Source organism: Phallusia mammillata, chromosome 6, assembly GCF_965637545.1.
Source record: "Phallusia mammillata chromosome 6, kaPhaMamm4.hap1.1, whole genome shotgun sequence".
NCBI classification, from domain to species: domain Eukaryota; kingdom Metazoa; phylum Chordata; class Ascidiacea; order Phlebobranchia; family Ascidiidae; genus Phallusia; species Phallusia mammillata.
In genome coordinates this window covers 23,332,346-23,356,690 of record NC_137257.1, presented here as the reverse complement: position 1 = coordinate 23,356,690, position 24,345 = coordinate 23,332,346, and the positions used below count along the sequence as shown (strand labels likewise).

Below are 24,345 nucleotides of genomic sequence, written 5' to 3'. Positions count from 1 at the left end.
TTTGATGAAAGACGCCATGTGTGCCTTTGGTCTTTCAATGCTTGGACAACATTATTCCAAGATTCTTTGTACTGCTGCCTGCCCAAGGCTAAGCAGACTTATTGAAAACTAGAAAAGTGGTTTTCCTATATATTGCCAGTTTATATATACTACATCATATTTAACGATGTATCACATATACCATATACTATATTTATAATGAATATATATTTGGCACCTACATTTCATTAGGTCACTATCTTTTTTCTGGCACTTTGGTGTGTCCCAAAACATATGTGCATATGCGATTGGTAACAGTAAAAATAGTGCACAATCATTGAAAAAAAACGAAAGGTTATATGGTTTTGAACACAATTTAAAAATGGGCACAATCATTGTTATACTGGAATAGTGTTGCACGTTGTTTTCACGAGGTGGAAAATGGATGAGTCCAACTATTGAAACTTTTAACAAAGTTTAAACATTTTTTTCCTTAATAGCCCTTTGTTGAATTATGATAAAGTTCTTTATTTAGAGTTTAATGAATTTTTTATTGTACAAAATGATAACTTAGCCGATTATGTCCATCCGAAATGGTTTTAAAAATAGAGCAGCGATGTTTTTTACCTTTATTGCGAAATCACTAAACAAGCAACCACACAAAGTTAGGTGTACTGATCTTTCCTTAAGAATGGTTTTGAAAGAAAAGCATCAATGTTTTGTTTCCTTTATTGCGCAATTATAAAACAAACAACAACACAAAGTTACAGCACAAAGACTTGTTTCCCTTCATTGCGAAATCACAAAACAACAACACAAAGTTAAAGCAACATGATTTTCCCTTTATTGCGAAAATCACGAAAGCAAGCAGTGTGCAAAATAAGAGGGGTGTTCAAATGTCTAATGGTATGGTTGAAATTCCATCAGATACCGTTTTGGGTAGAAATATTTGATCCCATTTTGGGGTCATGTGTACATTCGTTGGTTAAACAGCCGAAAACCGGTGTTTACACAACGACCGTTTACCTTAGTTTTAAGACGTCAAGGTATATCGGAGGAGATAAAAGCCTGGTAGGTCAAACTTGTGGCGTTCACGACAGCACCGGCAAACCTGCAACAAGGCGCTCAATGAACAAATTACGATGGTGGTCGCAAGACTCGGTTGGAAACCAGTGGTAAAAATTAGCATAGAATTCATGAGGCAGTTCAGGACAAATTACCTCATCAAGCGTAGAAGCCGTAAGAGCCTTCCCATGTACGACGAATCAGTATCTATCTGAACTAACTAAAAATCGTAACGGTCTACATAACGGTCAAAACAATCATAATAAAACTCGAGCATGCGATAATGCTAATTTTTCAAAGTTACCCTGGTTCATTAACTTTATCGAATTTTTCTCATTGCAATAGAAAATGTTGCGGTGCTTGAGCTTGTTACAGAGTTCCTTTCCGTCTACCAATTTCATTGAGTCACCGATTGTTTTCTTATCAGGATTCGGATGAGGCAAAACAGGCATCAGGTTCATAGCATTTCACACGGTAGATATGGGTGACAACCAGACCATGCTTTAGATACCATTGTAAAAGAGGGGTGGCGAGTACAGTCCTATCCCTCTTCATGCTCCCAGTGAGGCATTTGCGCATGAGCACGCACAAACTCGCCAATGTCTGCCCGATAGACTTCAACATTTTAAAATATGGGGCTCATGTCCTCGAAATATGCGTAGCACTCTTGTTGAGAAGAGATAGACATATATTTACCAACGCAAATATCTGACCGGTTAGCGCATTGAGCACATTTTAAAAGGTTTTACTGCGAGGAATCTGCAAAGTGGACTTGGGTCGTTTTTCTAAAGTCACAAACCGCCCTTATTATACCTACGCTGAGCTAATACTAACCATCTACATTCCCACATTTCACGGACATCGTTTAGTGCAGTGTTTCTCAACCTTTTTTGGTCTGCGACCCCTTTTAACGTTTTAGTACAGACCGCGACCCCCTTCTGGAACTATACATATCGCACTACAGTACAACTCGAAAACATTTATTGTAAATGACTGAAAATAATTAATGGGGGGTTGGCGTTGTATCTGAATGGCCAACTTTGCAATCCGTGGTTCTGTGATTGACAGTGCCAGTCTCATATCATCTTCAACCATCATTCGATTTCGTGCCTTCGTCTTGATATGTACAAGTGCCGAGAAACCACTCTCGCAGAGATACGTTGTGGCAAACGGAAGCAATATCCCGAAAAGCTTGAGACATTTCATCAAAAGCATCTCGTGCTGACGAATCATTTCGAAGATCGCAAAATTGGTCTTGCAGTTCATCGGGAATATCGGCAACATCTAAAGTAGCAGAGAACGGATTTCGGACAAGTAAAGCATCTTTTTCTCTGAGCTCAGGAAAGTATCGTTCAAACTCAACTTCAAGGGATTGAAGATGCTGTGTAATTAATGTCTTTAATTGCTCATCAAGCTCTTCAGATTCTTAAAAAACACTGGACAAATTTTCGAACATGGCAATGTTCCCTTGTGTGGAATTCATGTCTTTACAGAGTTGTTTAAATAGGCGCGTGTTAAGACTTCCTGATTTAATCCAATTGACAATTTGTATTACTGACTTTAGTACGTCGTGGAGAGAGACAGGCAAAGTTTTGCTGGCAAGTGCATATCTATGAATGATGCAATGTGTTCCTTTTGCCATCGGAGAAAGTTCCTTAACTTTTGTTTGAAATCCAGAGTGCGAACCTAACATCGCAGGAGCTCCGTCAGTGCAAACTCCGCAAACATTTTTACTTTTTCCAACACATCCACGCTTCTTGTGGTGCCTTCGAGTTCACTACAGAACAACAATTCTTCTTTGATGTCTCCACAGTGAATGTATCTGACAAAAACTAGCAACTGGGCACATAAAGTCACGTCGGTCGATGCATCCACTTGGAAAGAAAACATTGGGGATTCTTGTATTTCGTTTACAACTAACTCCTTCACATCAGTCGACATGGCTGCAATGCGCCTCCGAATGGTATCATTGGAAAGGGATATTTGTCTTATTTTTTCTTCACTCGCAACTCCAAGAACGAGTTTTACCGTTTTTACTAAGCAGGGTTTAATAAGGGTTTTTCCAATTACATGTGGTTTTTTATGCTTCGCTATTTCTAGTGCCACTCCATAAGATGCCTGTATTAGGGCCGAGTTGTCTTGATAAAACTTTCCCGTTAAATCAAGTTTCTGGCTTTTTAAAGCAGACTCGTGACGCCGAAAAAAATCTAAATCTTTCCCTGATAGATTGGTGTAACGTCAGGAATTTGCGCGCCTGGTACCGCGCTGGCGTCACACTAGAGAAGTCCTATTTCTGGAAACGCGTGAATTTATTTTACACTTCGACACGGTTCAATACGACACGGTTCAATACGACACGGTAATCACGTCACGTTCACCGTAGACACGACACGGTTTTCTGCAAAGAGAACATTCACTCAAAAATGGGAAACATAAATTAACTTTAGGCCGGCAGAAATAAAGCTTACCAGAGTTTTGGACCAGGGTATCAAAGATAAACACAATTTGATATCGTCAGAAAGCGTTCTACACACATGAAAAACGATAATTCAAATGTACGGCAAATCGCGCAACTGAAATACAAATCAAGCTTACCTTGCAAAGGCAACATTATTCCTTTTCGTCAGAGTTTTTAAGTTTATAAATCATTACCATCTATTAATGACAAACAAATTATAATTAGTCACTTTCATTACTTTATCTAACGGCTGCAAATTCAAGTCAGCAACTAACGAACTACACGTGTTTCAAACTAAACTCGAATACTAAATGGCCAAAAGCACAGCAGCATAGAGAAATAAACTACAATGGTATTGTTACGTCATAGGGGATTCTGGCATTGTGGTGCAATCACACCATATAAGATGTGACGTAGGTTACGGTTGAGTGATTTACGATGTTACAGATTGGAATGAGTTGTCTCCAAATGCCGCTTCAACTGAGAAGGCTTCATAGATTCAGAACTGAGGACACTGTGGCACATAACACACTGAGGCCTTTCAGTGCCATTGCTAACTATGGATGTAAAGCCGAACTTTAAATACTCTTTCAAATATTGGCGTTTTTTGCTCATGTCTACAATTGAAGCAAAATTACGGATGGGACTGCAGATCTTCGCTTTCTATGACACTGCTCAAAACATTACAACAATTATAAGATAACTAGTTTCTTATTCACTATAAATAGCAATTGTCTTTCATTCTGACAATATCCACTTTGTTACGTAACAATGTCTATTCATTTTCTGTTTCAGTAACTTACTGCGGTTTAAACGAAAACTGGTCGCAGTAACACCTTGTTACATATTTTTTGGTTAAGCCAAGGATGTTCCATTATTTTTGGTGAAATTTTTAACACCTCCGCGACCCCTCCAAAATACCTTTGCGACCCCCAGGTTGAGAAACACTGGTTTAGTGTGACCCCTGAATATTTAGCGACACTCCCACCCACCGACTGACCATACCGTTGACGCAGTGGCGTAGGAGCATATGCTGCCGCCCCTGACTTTCGTTGAAAATGCCGCCCTAAGTAGACTGCAGCAAATTTTGAAATAGTTTTATGTTCAAGCAATCTTTTCAATAAAAATAATTGAAGTTCTTTATTGCTCGAAAAAGAAGCCTCACTGTCTCAGTAGTTAGAATTTAAACAGCAAAAAATCACATTACAAGAAAAACGGCTTTGAAATTGAACTAAACAAAGGATCGACAATCCCAAGCACATTCAGACATGATCTGATTTACAACTGCACCAAAACAATGTAGAAATTTATTCTACATTTCCAATATAAATGATTTCGAAAAGACCACCGCATATATGACTTTATATGGCAACACCAACACCATGTGAAGCCTCTGTGATGCCGTGTGCCTTTGTGACGTCCAATGACACTGTTTGTCAAGAAGAGAAGATTCTGATATTGAGTCATCCTCTTTAATCAGGTTATGTAGTCGATATGTAGTAGTCCTTACAATAAAAATATAATTGACAGTGTAAAAAAATATATTGAAACATACAAATGTACATTTTGTTAGCAAAGTAACAAAATTTGGTTCGAAATGTAAACATTATGCTATAATTTTGACAATTTTCGAAACTATACATGAATTTTTATTAAGTAACTTACACAATTAATGTTATCAAATATTATCATGAAGCATTTTCTTGATTAGTGTGGAAAAAATAAGTTAAATCTTTGGTCCACTTATTGTGGTGATGCTCTTGATCTAATTGCTTTTTGAGTGACCCACGGATGTTCGACAGTAAAGAAAGGCGCTTGGGGTCGTGTCAAGCACAAACCGTTATATAATCATCCTTTCATGTTTACCGGATCTTTGCTCACTGTAGCATCTTTCTCCTCATTGTTTTCTTGCATTATACATAGCCTGTTTTTGCTCAGCCATGACATGCCTTGTAGCCCAATTTTTGTGGTTTGTTTGAGTTATATCGGGTTTATTTCGAAAGAAAAATACTAATTAATGCCATAATTGCGTCAGTGGTCATGTAGCATTTAAAGTGTAGAAATCAATTAAAAAACCGAAATTTATTACTTTGAGCTTTAACGGGAGATGCCGGGGCAGGGGCGGCTCGTGCTAGGGTGGTGCAGCACTCCTAGATATTTTTACTTCATATTCCTAACACAATATCATATACAACTTTTATTATACTTATTTTTTAGCAAAATATAATAGGTAGAATTTCCGTCTTGATTGGCATTTCTTTCATAAAAAAAAATAATGAAATTAATGATTTATCTACGTTGGATATGCAGCTCCAGTTTCGTAACGTTTTGTAGTTGTGCGCATGCGCACTTGGAAAAGCTGCACACCGGGCGAAATAGGAGACAGGGTGCTGCGTAGCGTGTGAACCGGCCTGTAGTTGTGTTGTCTGTTCCGTGTCTACTGTACTCGAAAACTACATTTTTAACTTCGACAGTAAGTACAGTTAAATAACTATTTTGCCATCTTTCAATTTATTTTTTTGAAGGTAGTCGTGACTTTTTAGGATGACTGTTAGTGGGCTTCAGTTTTTGCAGTTATCATTGAATTAAAAAGGTGTATTTAACACCTTGCTAAATTAAAAAGTTTAATAGCCATGTTTTATTTGTTTTATCTTGAATACCCAAGCTCATGCAAACCCATGTATGTACATTAGCTGACCACATAATATTTGCCCAAGGGTGTATGTAAATACCATTTGACCGCCTGCATGACCATAGACCTTCTATGGCTTGACCACTTCCACTATCCCCAACCTGTATATACTGCAAGACCACTGTGGCCAACTGTCACACATGTGTTTTGGTTTTTTGACTTGACAACCCACATATGTGTTTTTGTATTTTAACTTGACAACTGACTCATGTGTTTTTGTATTTTAACTTGGCAACCGACACATGTGTTTTGTATTCTACGTTGACAACCCACACATGTGTTTTTGTATTTTGACTTGACAACCCACAAATGTGTTTGTGCATGCAGCCCTGCATAATAATGCCAATTTGCAGTTGTTACTTACCAGACATGACCCTGCATTTTTGTGATATCTTTGATATTGGCTTGCACAGTGGCAACTGAACCAGTTCTTTATTAAAACCAATAATGTATTTGGGTGGTGTTACTTGTTTGCTGTTGAATAAACTTGTGTGTTACCTTTGTAGAATTCCATTACAAAATGCCCTGCCAGCTGTGATCCCTATTTTTCCATTGTGCTTGTCTGTGTGCCTGCATACCTCCAGGATAATTACTTAACATTAAGCATTACTTCCGACCAGACATTACAACCGTATTTGGCTTTTGGTACGAAGTATGAAGCAAATACTTTAAGCCAAGAGTCATCTACAACACTTTTTCGACTCCCTCTACCCCTACGTAAATTCCCCCCACCTTACTATATTAACGGGTGACTTTAATTGTGTCGAAAACCCCCTTCTCGATAGATATCCCCCCAGCCATACCCGCCCTCCCATCCAAACGTTACACAACCTCTTGAAAACCTTCCAACTGCAGGATTCCTTTCGGTTACTTCACCCCACCTCTCGCCAATTCTCCCGTAGAGCACCTAACACCCATTCCCGAATTGACCGCATTTACACATCTCCAGCCCTCAAAAAACAATTCCAAAAACACCTCCGACAACTATACCCCGTATGGAAAACCCTTGCCCCATTCCACCCCAATCCCTTAGACTTCTGGTTGACCCTTAAGGTGAAATTCAAAAAACTTATCCAAACCCCTCAAAACGAATTGCCCAAGAACAGCGTACCCATACCCACAAACTCCAGACCCAACTCAACACCCTTCGGCAAACCCTCAACGACGACCCCTCCCCTGAAAACTACAAAACCTTCCTCGCTGCAAAAAAATCCCTTGCAACTCTCCACCTCGACACCGCCCGATCCCATCTAATCTAATCCCTCGCTTCCGACCCCCATTTCAAACACATGGCAGCTCCTCCCTCCTCACAACTCCTCCCCTCCAAACGACACCCCCCCGATAACCGAACTTGAAAACGACCTTGGACTTCCCCTCACCACACCCAAAGAAATGCTCTCCCATACTCACCGTTTTTTTACACACCTCTACTCGGACCAAAACAAACCTACCCCACCCCCGGACAATATCGAAAACTGAAATAAAAAAAAACATATCCCTTTTCCCAAACGGCAAAACTCCGGGTCCCGACGGTCTCAGTATCGAGTTCTACTCGCTCTACTGCAGGGGTTCCCAACCTTTTTGGCTGCTCGTACCCCTTTGTCAGGTCAGAGCAGTCTTCGTACCCCCAAAAAAATTCTGATGGAATTTTTTAGACATGTATTGCTAAATTACCGGTATTTCAAACGAAAATCACAAAAAGAAATTTAATGTGAGTTATTTTGTTTGTCACTTCTCTTTTCAGTGAGATATTTGTTGTTGCTTCATTGATAAAATCCGCTCAAACGATGGTTTGATTCTACTTAAGGCAACACGTAAATCATCTTCCAGTTGCAGACGATTTCTGTACTTATTCTTGATATACATCATGGTCGAAAAGCCACTTTCACAGTAATAGGTTGTTGAGAAGGGAATTAACACTGTCATGGCTTCCGTAGCAAGATTTGGGAAGGCTTTCATAGCAACACACCAAAAATCTTCTAACTTTGATTTGTCAAATATTACTTTTAATTTTTGACAACTTTTTATTTCGATGAGGCTCTCCTTCAAATTATCATCATCAGACATGTTTGTTAAATCAAAAAGCACAGTACGCCAGGCCCATTGAAGGCGCTATACCGAATCAGCCGGTCACCAAGCATTCACCACCATATGGCAAGGCGTAGGCTAGAAAAATCTAGCCTGCGGTGGGATTCGAACCCACGACAGGAGTCTTTCCGGGACTCGCGCTCTACCAACTGAGCTACACAGGCCCAGTGGAGAATCCGCCGAAAGTCGAATCACAAGCACCGTTGCCTGCCTCGTATGCTGCACATGTCAGCTTCGTAGTAGGGGATCGCCAGATTGACCAATATCAGTTAAGATGAACATAAATTCATAACTGGGATCAGCCCTGAAGCGTCTATGCAGACCAGCGATCACGGCAATCACGTGTGCCGTGATCGCTGGTCTGCATAGACGCTTCAGGGCTGATCCCAGTTATGAATTTATGTTCATCTTAATTAAATCAAAAAGAAATGGATTTATAATCCAATGCTGGAAATAATTTAATTCACCAGCAGAAAAGTAACCATCGAACGAATCAACCAGCATCTTTAAATGGGAAATAATTTCATTTTTGACATTTTGCAGCAAAGAGTTATTTGCAATTTCATCAAGAGAAGGAAAATTAGCAAGGTTTCCATTTTCAATTCTTCGAGACCACAGAGATAATTTTAGCTTGAAAGCTTGAATTTTTTCACAAGCTGTGATCACATTTATCTGTTGACCTTGAAGCGACATGTTTAGCTCGTTTAGGTGATGCATGACATCAGCAATATAAGCCACGCTTTGAACGAATTCATCACTTTCAAGTGAGGCAGCCAGATTAGAACTTCGATGTTATAAATACAACTTGATTATTTCTCGAAGTTCAAAAAATCGTGACATTACTCGACCTCGAGATAGCCACCTTACTTCCGTGTGGTACAGTAGAATGCCGTGTTGATTTCCGATTTGGGCACAAAAAGACTGAAAAATTCTGTGACTCGTGTCATGTTTTCTGATATTATTGACCATCCGAACACATGTGTCAAACACATCTTTCAAACTTTTCGGCATACGTTTTGAGGCAAGAGCTTCTCTGTGAATCATGCAGTGCGTAACTTTTAGTGTTGGTAATTCTTGCTTCAAGAGAGCTGCAAAACCGGAACGATTACCTAGCATGGCGGGTGCACCGTCAGTACAGATAGAACCAATCAAACTTAAATCTAAGTCATGTTTGAAGAAAAAATCTTTCACCAAATTAAAGATATCGAGTGCAGTTGTTGTTGTTAGCAGTGGTTTGCAGAACAGAAAATCTTCACGGACAGTTTCATCTTTTACATATCTAACCATAGCTAAAAGCTGACAACATTTCGCAACATCTGTAGATTCATCCAATTGCATAGAGATTTTTGTTGGACTGCTTTTTATGTCCGTAATTACTTGGTTCAAAATGTCATCACTCATGTCTGGAATCCTGCTCGATATAGCATTGTCAGAAAGAGGTACTTGTTGTAACTTTTGTTTTGCTTCTTTTCCTAAAACTATACCCGCCATTTCTAAAGCACATGGTTTTATAAGATTTTCAGCAATTGTGTGTGGTTTCTTGTTTTTGGCAATTTCATATGCTACTTTGTAGGAGGCAAGTAGCAGCGGATTATCTGTTGGTACGAACCCCATCTTTGGAAGAGTTCCACTCGAATCGAAGCGAACTCTTTTAGTTTTCAGTGACTCTGAATCTTGTCCAGGCTTAACTCCTCCATGCTTTTTGTTAAAATGTTCTTTCAGTCTTGAAGGTTTCATATTCGCATTGCAAAACAAAACGTTGCAAATAATGCATTGCGATCTTTCATCTCCATCACTGCCTTTCTTTAACGTAAAGCCAAAACGTATGTACTCCTCCATCCATTTTCTTTTCTTCGCTACTGAACATTTAGCCATAATAAGCTTTTAAACAACACTAAAAGATTACGCTGCCTTGATAAAAACTTGTCTAAACTTAAACATTCCATCCAAGAATAAATTAGGCTATCATATTTTCTACATTTAATACAAAAACAATATGGTGACCGTTTTGCACCGCCTTTCTCTAGTTCTACAGATTTACAGTAAGACTACACTGAATGCCTCCTATATCTGTGCATTGTCTTTCTAACTTTGTGCTTTGTTGTTTATTGCTGGCAGCAAGTAAAAGGCATTGATATGAGACAATGAGGCTTCTTACTAAATAACAACAATTATTTGGAGATAATTGTGTGTTTTTTCAAAGCAAAAACCACAATGGCATGATATCATTTACAATTAAAACTGTACTGTACTGTTAAACCCTTAAAAAATAAAACTGTACTCCTAAACCTCTTTCAAATGCTGCTGTGTGGCCCAAGGATCTTCGTACCCCCTGATGTTTAATCTCGTACCCCCAAGGGGTACGAGTACCCCCAGTTGGGAACCCCTGCCTTAAACCTAATTCTATACCTTAAAACCAAAACTGCCTCCCTAATTCGGAAACGGCCCGAACCCTGCAATAACGGCTCACCACTAAGCCAAAGAAAGACCACAAACTGGTTTCACTAATGGGCGCCTTGTTTAAACACAACGATGAAAAGCCTTCACATAAAACAACTCCGAATTCGACAAGTTTCACTACAAGTCAACGCCAGCAATACACGACATAAAACAACACGGTGTTACTCGCACGGCGCCCAGAGGAAGACTGACCATGATTTCTTCTCAAGCACGTTTTACCACACCAATCACGTTGATTAACAAATCACGTGATTCCAAGAGGCACATCCGGGTATCGCAGAACCAACAAGGGTGAACACGCAAACGGCACATATGAGGCGAACGTATAAAACACAGGAAAAGCATCATGTGTAACAAAAACCATTTAGTGAGGATACTGTGTGGTGAGAATAATACGCAAAACAATTAAGTGAAGAAATGAGTGGCGAAACATGACAACGATTAAACAAAACAATTAGGTGAAGGAATGAGTGGCGAAACATAACAACGATTAAACAAAACAATTAAGTGAATAAATGAGTGGCGAAACATAACAACGATTATACAGACTAAACAATAGTGAAACACAGGATAATAAACTGTAAAGAATGTTATGTGCATGAAGGTGTGTAATAATCCGAACAAATATAACAAAGTAACGTGAAAGAATAAGTGAAAATACGTGAGTGAAGGTAAAGTATTCAAAAGATGCGTCAAAATTAGAACGTGATTAAAATTCGCCACATTCCCCCCGACTTAAAAAGGTCCTACTCCCGTAGGACAACAGTCTACACCAGTGGTTCCCAAACTATGCGCCGCGGCACACTGGTGTGCCGCCAGATGTCATTAGGTGTGCCGCAAAAATATTGAAATTAAAATCAATCAAGTAGAGTAGTAGTACCAGGTGCTTAGACCACTAGGCCAACATGCTTCACGTCTCTGAGATGTTCAACTAGGCTATTTAGCTATGAAAGTGACCTGTATAGCGGCTTTATGACCTCATAGTTAGTGCCTTTGTCAGCTAAAAAATTTATTCAAATGTTCGAAGTGCGCCAAATAATTTTTGTTTTTTTCTAAAATGCGCCTTAAAAGAAAAAAGTTTGGGAACCACTGGTCTACACCATCGTTTCCGGTGAATATCGCGCTGGTCGACGACGTACCCGAGTCGACCTTCTGCACCCATCCGAATTGCCCTGAGGATTCCGCTCGGTTGTGTCTTCCTGTGAAACTACTTTAGGGTTGTAAACATACACGACTGCAGGCATTTCAGGTGGCGGTTGCGGATGTTCTAAAGGTTCTTGCGTGGGGCAGGGGAATGTACTCGTCGTTGGCTTTAGTCTGTTAAAATGTACAGTTTGCCTCTTGCCTGTCGCGTCTTCGATTACGTAATTCACAGGACCTCGAATGTCGGTGATCCTGTATGGTCCCTTGTATGGATACTGAAGTTTTTTACTTTGTCCAATCGGGACGACCGGGTTTGTCAACAAAACAAATTCGCCTACCGAGTAGGGTCTTCCTTGTTGTCGTTGATTGTACCAGTCTTCCATCCGCTTCCGTTGCGTCGTGAGACTCTCTCTCACTACCTCTTCCGCAAGCTGTAGACCATCAGGAAGCTGGTCAATCTCCACTCCATACGAATGTGTGGTGTCACGCGCCAAAGACCCCATCAAGTCTGCCGGCAATCGCAATGGTCGTCCGGTTAAGAGAGTATGCGGAGCTTCTCCCGTTGCATCGTGGGCACTCGCGTTGTAGGCGGCCACCACTCCTGGTAATGCTTCGTCCCACCGCCGGTTATCTTGATGTATATAATTTCGGATCATAGTGATAATGGTCTTATTGTTACGTTCGACCCCACCGTTCCCAGGCGCGTGGTATGATGTCGTTCGACTTTTCTTACATCCCATTAGGCGTAATAATTCTGCGAACAAATGGCTTTCAAAATTTGAACCGCGGTCGGAATGAACAGTCTCCGGTACCCCATGTTCGGTGAACCAATTTCGATATAACAAACTGGCGGTCTCATTAGCAGTTTGATTTCGCATCGGCCAGGCTCTTACGTATTTTGTGAAAATGTCACACGCTACCAAAATAAACTGGTAACCCGACCGGGTGAGAGGTAGAGGTCCGACAACGTCCACTTCGATCCTTTGCATGGGTCTGTCCTCCGTTGAGGGCATGAGCTGGGCTTGAAAATGATGCGTGGGTCTTTTATTGTATTGACAGGTGACGCAGTTGCGGCAAAAGGTCTCGACAGAATCGCGCCATTTATACCAATAAAAGCGTTCCGCTGTCTTAGCCAGCGTCTTAGCTATGCCCAAATGCCCTCCCCCGTGTACGTTATCATGAAGATTTGACATTGCTTCATCGACTAAACTCTGTGGCAAAACAATTACAGAATCACTGCCTAGTGTAGAGTTTCCAAGACAACAAAGTACACCTGCTTTAAGTAGGAGGCTGGGAAAGCGAGACCAATAATGGCGAAGTACTGGTGATTCTTTTTTAACGGTTTTGAATTTCGGGCGCATACCTTTATTCAACCATTCCAAGACGACTGCTAGATCAGGGTCATCTTTCTGCCGCTCCAACAAGTCCTCATGTTGATATCCTACCGTACATTTTAAGTCAACGACGTGAACTTGGGTATCTTCGATACCCTCGGCCAATTTGTATGGGCATGCCCTGCAATCTTCTATGTCATCAAGGCGTGACAGAGCGTCTGCATTCCTATGTTTGCTTCCCGACCTGTGATGGATTTCAAAGTCATACGCGGATAGGTGCTCTACCAAGCGGGCGCACTGCCCGTATAACTCTCTAGACTTCCAAAGCCACCTTAACGAAGAATGGTCGGTCCGTAAGGTAAATTTTTGACCCAGTAAGTAACACCGGTACAGCTTTGTCGCAAATATTACGGCCAAAAGCTCTTTTCTCGTGGTGGAATAGTTACGTTCCGACCTGCTCAAAGTGCGACTACCATAGGCGACCACGCATTCCTTATCGTCGATTTCCTGAGAAAGGACACAGCCAACGGCAGCGTCAGACGCATCCGTATCCAGTATAAACGGCATGTTAAAGTCAGGGTACCGAAGAATTGGTGCAGTCGTCAAGTGTTGTTTTAGTTGAGAGAAGGCATCCTGACACTGGTCATCCCACTGAAATCTTCATCCCTTTTCCGTCAGACGGTGAAGAGGACCCGCGATATGTGCGTAACCGCAAAAAAATTTACGATAGTAGGAAGTAAGGCCTAGAAACTGCCGGATTTCTTTTACGTTGCGGGGAGTCGGCCATTTAGCAACTGCCTTTATTTTGTTAGGGTCGCATCAAAGTCTACTTCGTGTTTAAATAGAGTGCACTTGCTAGGTTTTAAAGTTAGGCCAGCCGATTTGATTCTTGTTAGCACGTCCGACAGTCGCTTTAAATGCTCTTCGAAAGTTTTCGAGTATACAATGATATCATCCAAGTACGCTAGGGCTCCCTGCCATTCGATTCCGTTCAGGACAATCGCTGCAGAATTGCACAGGCCCATGGGCATTACATGAAATTCAAAAAGCCCGACGTGGCTGGTGAAAGCCGTTTTCTCCCGGGATTTTAGATCCAAAGTTGAAAAATGGGCGGCGTTTGACATTTGGTCTAAACTGTCATCTATCCGGGGAATCGGGTAGCTATTTTTTTTTAGTTAACTCATTCAACTTGCGGTAATCAACGCAAAAACGAGTCTCACCGGATTTCTTTCGGACCAACACAATCGGGCTGCTCCACGGTGATTTCGAAGGTCGGATTAGGCCTTGTCTGTCCATTTCAGCTAAGATCTCCTCTACCTTTGCTTTGTTGTGATGAGGCATGCGATGCGGTGGCTGTCTTACAGGGCCGTTGTCACCCGTGTCGATAACATGACGCACTATATCAGTGCGCCCATGGGCGGATCTAGACGGGGGTGTTTGGTGTTTTGACACCCCCCTCAGAAATTTGCCGGGCTCCCATTTTGAAGATGTGCGTAAATTAAATACGCTAAACGTTCTTTTGACCGCTGCGTGAGCACAAGGAGTCCTTATCTCAAAGCCGTGCGCCTTCATCGTTTTGTATTGGCTCATCTAATAGTCTATTGTGACGTAACAAGGGTTAAAATGAATAGTTTATTGCGCTAACAATACAAAAATGATTATCCGCCAAGGACGCTGAAGTCATAAGTGCTGACTGCACTAAATGTAATGTATTAAACTGTTTTCGCATTTAAACGATGTTAAATCCGACTAAAATGTTCAATGCTAAATTGTTTATGATCCTACCAAACACGTAATTGTTTGTCACAAATATTCGATCGATAAAAATCGAACCATGTTGTTAAGGTACATGTAATTGGTAACTTGCCAATGCTTGGCATTTTTTATGCCTTGCGTAGTAGCCGATTTTATTGCATTCGCAACGTTGCGCAACCTAAAAGGTTACCGTTCGTTTCAAAAAGGCGTTCAGTCCCTTTGAAGTTCTTTTAAGTAACTAATGTATTTTGATTACCTGGCAGTCACGTTTATGCAGTTTTGTTGTATAAGCTAGATAGCAGAGCCAAGAGCGATGATTGGAAATTTTAATGATTTCGCTAAAATCTATAGTTCTTTTGTTTATTAGATAACTGGTAATAAAAGATTCCGCTCGCCTTTGCGTGCCAAAGTTGCGAGTTAGGTTGAGGTCTTGTACTTTCTGGTTCGGACCTGCTTGCAATTCTGGACAAAGCACTCTGTCTGCCACTTAACGCGTCGTTTTGACCTAGTAGACGATTTGCAACGCAACAACCACTTTCCGTTTGACGTTAAATCAAGTGTTTAGCTTTAGCGTGAGGCGTATTGTGGTATAAACGCGTTGATTTTTTTAGCGCACATCAGAACAGAGCGATTTCATAGGTGCATCGGGGTAATAGTACTCCGTTCTCAAATCGTGGAGACGATTAAACAGCAAATGGTGCGTCTATGATAATGAAACAGCTTTTCCCCAACCCAAAATCTCTGTTGCGCATTAAGCATTGCGTAGTTACAAAAGTGAAACCTTGTGACCGCAGCTTACCCAGCGCTTGTAACAACGTTTGTGCAAACTCGGAAAATCGGCCATGATTGTGAGGAAACAAAATATCTGGTAAGAGGGGAAGATTTTGCCATCGATATCTATGGATCGTTAGATATTTTAGCCCTGCAACCACAATGATGGTGAAAGTTCAAGGACCGAACAAGCAGCCTTGGAAAGTGGCGCAATGGTATCCGAAACTTGTTGCCATCTTAAATCAAATTCGAAATGAAATCAAACACATGACAAGTGGTAAGCAACAACGCTTCGAGCAAGCAGTTCTTCCAACTGTTTGCGTCCTTCGAGAAGCCTTTGATTTAGAATTTATTGTGGCGCATATGTCGGATTTTTCCAAACCTTCAAGCAAACTTATCATCGGTCTTGAACAGCGGAGGAAATGGGAAGAACACGGTCAAGAAAGTTTTATAATTTTTTCCAAAAATGTGTGTGACCTGCCCGAAGTGAAACGTCTTCTAGCTGATGTGCCAATGTTCGATTTTTTGCCCATGTAGAGCGTATAAATCTACCAAAGATTTAAGTCAACTATGCTAAACATGATCTGGAACGATTTAGGCGAGTGTTTCTCCAAAATATTGTGACTCAAACCGGAAACGTTGATGTTACTGATCGACAGTTAATTGAGATTGCCTGTGTAGAGAAGCATGGTTTCAGCTCCGCTTTTTAACAGGGGATCCAATGACTGCGCGCTTAGACGAGCAAGCGATTTTTGCAATGTGCTACACCAGTTGAGTAGTTGATGGATATAACAGCGTCATGAGTCAGCACAATCCAACATCGTGCTCAAACAACGCGCCATTGTGGATTGGTGTTTGCCATATCCAGTTTTTTCTCCGGAAACTATGACGGAGATTGCTACAATATATTCGCAAGGTGACCTAGAAAACAACTTGCCCAGGCACAGGTCAAGTACTTGAGGATCCGCAGAGATCTTTGATTCGGCAGACCAGTAAAATGATCGACAGAGTCCGGAGTGATGTAGGTCGATGTTGCATTTGTTGTTGCATTCATGATTACATCGTGTCTGACTTCATACTTTTTGATGATTATTATCAGAAGTGTTGCTGCTGAACGTTGCTGGCTGAATGGATTTTGTGTTGTCACTTGTTTTTTTATTAGAAGAGTAACACTTCTCCCCAACATACTGACAATGACAACACTGTTTCTGATAGACTGTACAACGCAGTTCGGTTTGCCAGATGTCTTCATCACCATTAGCCCCTACGAATGGACCTTTCCACATCCCTCTTGGTTGGAGCAGCGAATGTCATCTTTAGGCTGTGATCAAACTGACCTGGGAATGTGGAAACGATGCACATTGCCCACATTTTTCAGGAATATCTACGGGGAATACACTTGGCGACAAAATGGAAGGACCAACTCGCTTGTTACTCAACACAAGTTTTCACGTTCATTCTCTTTAGATGTAGTGCAACTAGCAGATTTGAACGCACCACCACGACCTGTCTATCAAGGACTTCTCATAAAATTAACTGAAAATCGCGAAAAAAGAAGAGGCTTTGTAAACGAAAGAATTGAAACAGTAACAGCGCTATCAGGCCGCATATTTCTTGTACAAACCGACACAATTGTTCTGCGCATTTAAAAAATGTTTGCGTTTTTGAATAAATCTGCAGCGCAAATAAAATGAAAAAAAAATCTAGTATAATTTGTCCATGGGCGAAGGCACTTTACTCATATCATTGTGTATTACTTTGGGCATTTTTTCCAATTTGTTTGTAGATATTTGACTTCTAATTGCTCTGAATAGATTGTTTTGGATTAATTACAGGCCATGTAAGTTTATTGGGATCTACAATATAAGTACATGACAAGCTTGTATATTCCTTGTGTGTCAAGAATAAGAATAAATGTGACAGCAGCACAACAATAGGATTGTGGCGTCAAGATGGATGGGCGAGTTTTGTAGTAAATTCACAGTCAAAGTTGGACTTTAATCTGAGATAGAGTATTATGAGATCCAGTTGATACATGTAATTATTTCATGAAAAATATAGACACACTGATGTGATGCAGTGGGAAATGCTGTGACATAAAATTAACTGAAGATTTTCCATTTCATAAATTTTTTTACATGAGTTTAAACCTTTATATCCTTACTTGCGGTTTACTTTTACCAAAATTGGACTTAAATAGTGTGCGCATATTTGACCGTTATTCGATCTATTTGTCAAGTATTGGTAACTTTAAACGTAGGGTCAATTGACCAGATTTTGTTTAACTGGTCAAATACCCAATCCTAAAATAAACTGTGTTTGTTTCAATTTACATTGAACCATTTCAACGGAGATGAGCTGCCCTACGTTTAAAGTTTGATTTACTGAAACATATAAAGGCTCTTTAGCAAATAACAATTTGGTTGACAGGTAAAGATTGTTAAGCATCAAGCCAATAAATGATAAGCTGCAGACTGTGCACACTGCTGGTGTGTAATTATTTCATAGAATTTGTGTTTTATTAGGGGGCAAGGCAAGCGAAACTCAACTAAAACAGATAGGTAAACGAACGTATTTATTCTGCAAAATGGCAACAGAAAAGCATGGCTGCTTGCGCAGGTACGCTTAAATTATTGCTTTGTTTGAGTTGAGTTTATTTCGCTCGGTGAAAAAATCGTAGTAACACAATTGCACTAAAATATTCACCTTGTCGGAGATAGCTGCGCAACGTTGAGACGTTAAAAAGCGCGACAAAGTAGAGGGCACAGTTGGTGGAGATGTGAGAAACGCGCTGCAGCTACACCGTTATTATAGGCGTAATGTGACGGGGACTCACATCAGAGGGTGAGGTTGGCGCATTAGGACATCAAGACTGGGGGTGAAACGTTTGTGGAACCAGTCAGGTTGGGACCTAATCTAACCACTCGTGTTAGAGAAAGAGGGTGGGGTTCGACAGGAAAAGAAACCCTGCCGGATAGTTTCGAGCGCCGGAAGAAAGGGTGCAGAACACACATTGTGACGTTACATTTGACTTAATTGTTAAAAATTCTAAACCTTTAAAACTAGTCGTAGTTCGAATTGGACTACATAAAAATAGATAACAGATTAACGTAAAGGAACACTTCCTCTAATATGTACACGAATAGTAAAAAGAAAAAGAAAACAAAAAAAGTCGAATTTCAGAAGCAACACGTATTCGGTCGAGGGCATCGAAGGGGGACGTGGGTCGCAGTATCAAATCCATCCGGGTTGTTCGACAGCTGTCTGTAAAAATATTGGCAGCAAGTCAACTGCTCGAGCAATTACCAGACAACAATCACACAACGCAAGTGATTTTGTTAGTTACATGCACACACATACTAAAACAGGTGTTCGTGACAAACCAAACTTTTATAGTGTAGGCTATAGGTGTATTATTAAAAAAATACAGAGTATAAAGTCGTAGCAGAGAAAAATAGTGGTCAAGTGGTACATCAACCGTGGTAACGCTATTACAAAAATTATGTTAGTAGTGATAAAGTAATTGTAGTGATAAAATAATAGTAGACCTAAGTCCACATGTGGCTGATGGCACTATACAGTCAGTAACTAAAAACGCATGCTAGTTAGCTGGATCTGTAGTAGAGACAAGGGTTGTCCAAAGGGCCGATTATAAAAGGTGGTGAATGTGAACAAAAACTGATTTGTCATGCATGCATCAGTGTAGAAGGTATCTAAAAAAAGTGTTGAGCTTTGTAGCAAATGTGCGGTGTAGGAGTTTGCAAAAAATCTTGCGTTTGGTGCGTTTCTTATTTCCTCAGGAATGCTATTCCATATTTTGGGACCAATATATTTTATTGATTGTTGATTTTGGGTTGTTCGATAAAAGGGTTGAACAAAAAAGACCTGGCACGCGTTTGTAGTTTATGTTTAGAACATCTTTAAAAATTTCTGGCAACATGTTATTGTCACATTTATACATAAAAATTGCAATTTCTAACTCAAAAAGCTCCTTGATAGATAGAATATTATGTCGGGACATAACTTCTTGTAGATTGTTATTGTGTTTAATGTTGAAAACACATTTTAAGAATTTGTGACATATTCTCTGTAGTTTTGCAATTAGCCTCGTTTGACCGTGGTGCCAGTTAACAATACAGTATCTTATATGGGAGATTATCAATGCATGATAAAGGCTTAGTAGGGTTTCTGAGGTAAGGTCTTATCTTGCAAACAATGGCAAGGTTTCGTTTACATGACAAAACCAGTTTGTTAATATGCTTCTTCCAGGAAAGCCTTTCATCAAGAATTGTACCCAGGAATTTTATGGATTGTACCTGTTTCAGGACATTTAATTTTGACCTGTATCGATTGATAGCTGTGGTTTTGTTGTTGAAATAGAATAGTTTTTGTTTTCGATACGTTTAATGTCAGTTTGTTTGCTAACAGCCAATCAGTGATGTTTATCATTTCCTTATTCGCTGTGCATTGCAATTCGTTTTTTGACTTAGCAGGTAGTAAAATAGTAGTGTCGTCAGCAAACATCAGTGGCGATCCGAATTGTAAGCAATTTGTAAAGTCGTTAATATAAATAATAAATAACGAAGGACCCAATTGAGAACCTTGGGGTACTCGGAGTGAGATAGGACATTGGTTGTTTGAAATAGCATCATTGCATAGGACCTTCTGTGAACGACCGGTAAGATAGCTTTCGAACCATTTGTTGGGAATACCGCGTATTCCGAAATGTGATAGTTTCTGTAGTAAAATTTTATGATTTGATTGTATCGAAAGCTTTTTTTAAATCTAGAAAAATTCCCATAGTAGTAAGTTTATTGTTTAGGTTTTCCGTGACGTTCGCTATACAGTTTGTAGTGACATGACTGGTCAAGTGATTTCTACGAAAACCAAACTGATATTTAGTGAAGAAGTTGGTGGATGAGAGGAACGAGTTTATGCGAGTAAACACGAGCTTCTCAAGTATTTTTGACAGGTTCGAAAGCAAGCTTATCGGCCGGTAGTTTGTTGCAAGTTTGCGATTTCCATTTTTGAAAATAGGAACTACTTTTGAGATTTTGAAATCATCCAAAAAAATACCCGTACTTAGCGATCTATTGAAAATATGTGAGAGGATGGTCACAATGTTTTCTGGAAATGCTTTAATAACCCTAATAGGAATTCCATCAAAACCACAGCTCAATTTTGGTTTCATTGCTTTGATTATGTTTACTATTTCACCAGGGCAGGTCGGAAACAGAAACATTGAATTAGCTTGTGGGGGATCCAAGACAGTAGTAAATGATTTTTTTGGCGTTTCTAGATTATCTGCCAGATTTTTTGCAATTGTTGAAAAAAAAATTGCAATTGAAGATCTGATATTTTGGATGGATCATTGGTGGGATTATCATCAACAAGTATATGACCTGAAGAAGATTGACGCGATCGACCCAAAAGTTTGTTTATTATGGACCATGTGCTTCGCATATTGTGTTTTACTTTGCCAAATATAGCCTGGTAGTGTTGTTTCTTTTTCTGAGATAATTTGCGATTATAAATATTTCTTACATAGTTGTATTTCTCTTTTCGTTCCTGTGTTTTTTTTGTTTAGGTATTTTTTGTACGCTTTCTGTTTAGCATAAAGCAGTTTAGAAAGATCTGAATCATACCATTCATTATGTATTGCTTGACTTTGTTTGTTAATAATTGGGAAACATTCATTGAAGATTGTACCAAATAAATTACTGAACAGTTTAAAAGCCTTATTTGGTTCATTCTCACAGAGAATGCTTGAGGTGTCAGCTTGGCCCATCAGATGAGAAAATTTAGCAAGGTTTTTTTCTGAAAACTGTATTAATGAGGTTTGGTTGTCAACTTTATTTTTTACATTAACACTTACAAAAACAGGAAGATGATCAGATATACAGTCCAAAATTATGAAGGATTGGGTTTGATTTTTAAGGTCATTAGTCCAAATGTGGTCAAGGCATGTTTCACTTGTATCTGTGATTCTTGTTGGTTTGTTGACTAATGAAATGAAAGAGTTATCAAATAGAATATTGGTAAAGTTGTCAATTTGATTATTGCTAATATCCAAGAGGTTGTAATTAAAATCACCAAGAATGTATGAATGATTCTTTTTGTTATTAATAGTCAAAAGGGTATCTTTTAAAACTCTTAGAAATTCATCGTTTGTGTTTAGGTTCTGCCCTGGTGATCTATAGATAGTTCCACATGTTATGGTTTCAGTGCCCAAATCTATATCCACAAAAATAGATTCAAAAACTTTTTCGTTCATTGTTGTCAGGTCTTTACATAAAGAGTGTTTTATGCCAGATTTAATAAATAAACCAACACCCCCACCAGTTGCTTTACATCTGCTATTTGAGATAAAAGTGTAGTTTGGCAGGTTGCAATGTAAACCAGGTTGATTATTCCTAACCCATGTTTCATTGACACAAATAATAGTAGGTTTAATATTCATATTATGTATTAATCCCTCGAGTTTACAGAAGTTATTTGGGTTAACTATTGACCGCGCGTTAATGCAGAGTGCTGAAAAACTGGAAGAAGCATGACAACTTGACACTGGTAATTGGTTTGAATAAACATAGCAGCTAGGATCAGTCAACTCATTATCTGAAGTATTACTTTCAGAATCACAATCATCATTAATATCAGTGGAGAGGTAATCTGGGAGTATATTTGGTTCTTTTGTGCCTTTATGTTGGTAATCGAACTCCTGGTCCGTGAGTGAATTAAATGGGAAACAAGAGTATAATTCAGTATTTAAAAAATTGGTAGTATGGATGGAATTCGTCCTACTAGTTGTGCCCCCTTTTCGGCTTTTAGGTAGATCTCTGACCGGCATAGGGTAAGCCATGCTCATATAGGTTGTTGCTATAATGAATTACATCTGGTACAGTAGGACACAGTGTGCTACATTTTTCATGCAAAAATAAGTGTGATGATCTAGTTAAGGCAATTAAGATCTTCTATTGTACGGATCACCTTTGTTTGGCCATGGGCCATTGCATGGATGATTCCATTGTTTGTCCATGTGTTTCTCATTCCAATCCTCTCTTGTACTTGTCGAAGCAGTTGGAGACGCTTTCTTGTGAGGGATTCTGTCAGAACAAGTCCACTTCGAGCCAGGTTTCTTTTCCTAAAGAAAAGATCATTCCGAACAGACCTTCGAACAAATTTTATTATTACAGGAGTGCCTTTCTTTGCTGGAAGGACATGAGCAATGTCAATGTCCTGTTGTGTTACTGGAACACAGGGCTGTAACTTTACATTTAAAATAGGCAAAAGAAAGTTAACCAGGTCAGAATGACTTCCCTTGGGCACTTTATCAGCACCATGAAGAATCAGGCAGTTTCTTCTGCCATACTGCTCAAGGTCATCCAAGTCCTGCTCACAGCTCTTCATCCTTTCATCGAAGGTACGGATCTCCGTCTCAAGTTTGGAAAGCGTGGCCCTCAACTCACCAGCTTCTTTCATCATTCCTTCAGATGAGAGTCCAGCTGTGGAAACAGTTTCTGGGATTTTAACAGCATTTACTAGCTCGATTTGTTCTTCCAACTTATCTTGTCTTTGTTTGAACTCTTCAAGTGCTTGATTCAGTTTTTCCATTTGTGTCACATTGGTTGATCTCCCCATTATTTCAGAATTCAGATGTACAGTTCACAAATTTAATTGAGCAAAATGGCTTTATTAAATAATCCTAAGCAGTCATCTATCCCCCTTGTTCAAATAGAATGATTCAAAAATTTGTTACATAGATGTAACAGTTACGTAGTCATATGTAACAATGTAATAATAGTTAGGAGATTAAAAAAGTTGAAGTTCATTAATACTATAGATGCGATGCTTATATTCATAGAAAATTTAAAATATTTTGCGACCCAGACTGGAAGGTCGCTACCCACTACTTGCGGACCCCTGGTTTAGAGTAACGTTTTCTCGTGTCGCCGCCCGTGTGACTTTTGAAAATCCCAAATTCATTCCGTAATAAGTGTTTGAATCGCAAACAAAAGTTAACGCAACTGAGACAAATTCGTCAGGGATTGTGTACCCAGTGGCGCAGCAGCCACTTGGCGGTTCTGGCTCTGCGCCAGGGTCGGCAGGCTGCAAAATGACGGGGAAACTTCTGGATAAAAATAATTATTTTTTTTAAAAACTTTTTTGTTCTTATAAAAAAGGAAATTTTATCAGGATTCTGAACATGTATTTGGTAAAAATTTTATTGACAAAAGTTTGGAAAATTTTTAGCATCTGTTGGTACGTAACTTTAATTTTTTTTTTTTTTAAGAAAAAAAGCTCTCATTAATATTTAGATAAATGGATAGTGTGAATTAAAAAAAAATTCAAGTTGGTATGTGCTTCACCAATATAGTTTTTAGATGTTTTGTAAGTGCAAAATTTTTTTCTTGATTTGCTTTTCATCAAGTTGATGAATGTGATGCCAAATTTCATACCCTTTCCAACAATATATAATATGTGGGGATTAATGCATGCTATGGCTTGTGTAACGGACAATCACCTACAACAAAAACCTTTCCCGCCGTTGCAACCATCACACCATACATTGTTACATCACAACTGCTAACCTTGTGTGTGTC

The 24,345-nt window shown here is 39.6% G+C and overlaps 2 protein-coding genes, 1 long non-coding RNA gene and 1 other non-coding gene across 4 annotated transcripts; all 4 read right to left on the bottom strand.

Moving 5' to 3' along the window:
* Positions 1–1,959: 1,959 nt before the first annotated feature.
* On the bottom strand, positions 1,960–10,157 carry LOC145234520 (protein FAM200C-like). The gene is made up of 4 exons (XM_080099238.1): positions 9,145–10,157; positions 8,750–9,066; positions 2,779–3,080; positions 1,960–2,328 (listed from the first exon to the last, which is right to left on the bottom strand). The coding sequence occupies exons 1-4, from the start codon at positions 10,155–10,157 to the stop codon at positions 1,960–1,962; spliced, it is 2,001 nt and encodes a 666-aa protein (XP_079955364.1).
* LOC145233851 (uncharacterized) lies at positions 3,382–3,726 on the bottom strand. Its single transcript, XR_013861198.1, has 3 exons — positions 3,640–3,726; positions 3,513–3,570; positions 3,382–3,442 (listed from the first exon to the last, which is right to left on the bottom strand). It is a non-coding gene; the product is annotated as an uncharacterized LOC145233851 (long non-coding RNA).
* Positions 8,373–8,446, bottom strand: Trnas-gga (transfer RNA serine (anticodon GGA)). The gene has a single exon. It is a non-coding gene; the product is annotated as a tRNA-Ser (tRNA).
* A 1,670-nt stretch (positions 10,158–11,827) lies between the features above and the next one.
* On the bottom strand, positions 11,828–12,591 carry LOC145234077 (uncharacterized). Its single transcript, XM_080098857.1, has 2 exons — positions 12,224–12,591; positions 11,828–12,059 (listed from the first exon to the last, which is right to left on the bottom strand). Exons 1-2 carry the CDS (start codon positions 12,539–12,541, stop codon positions 11,988–11,990), a joined length of 390 nt encoding a protein of 129 aa, XP_079954983.1. The 5' UTR covers positions 12,542–12,591; the 3' UTR covers positions 11,828–11,987.
* Between the last annotated feature and the right edge of the window lie 11,754 nt (positions 12,592–24,345).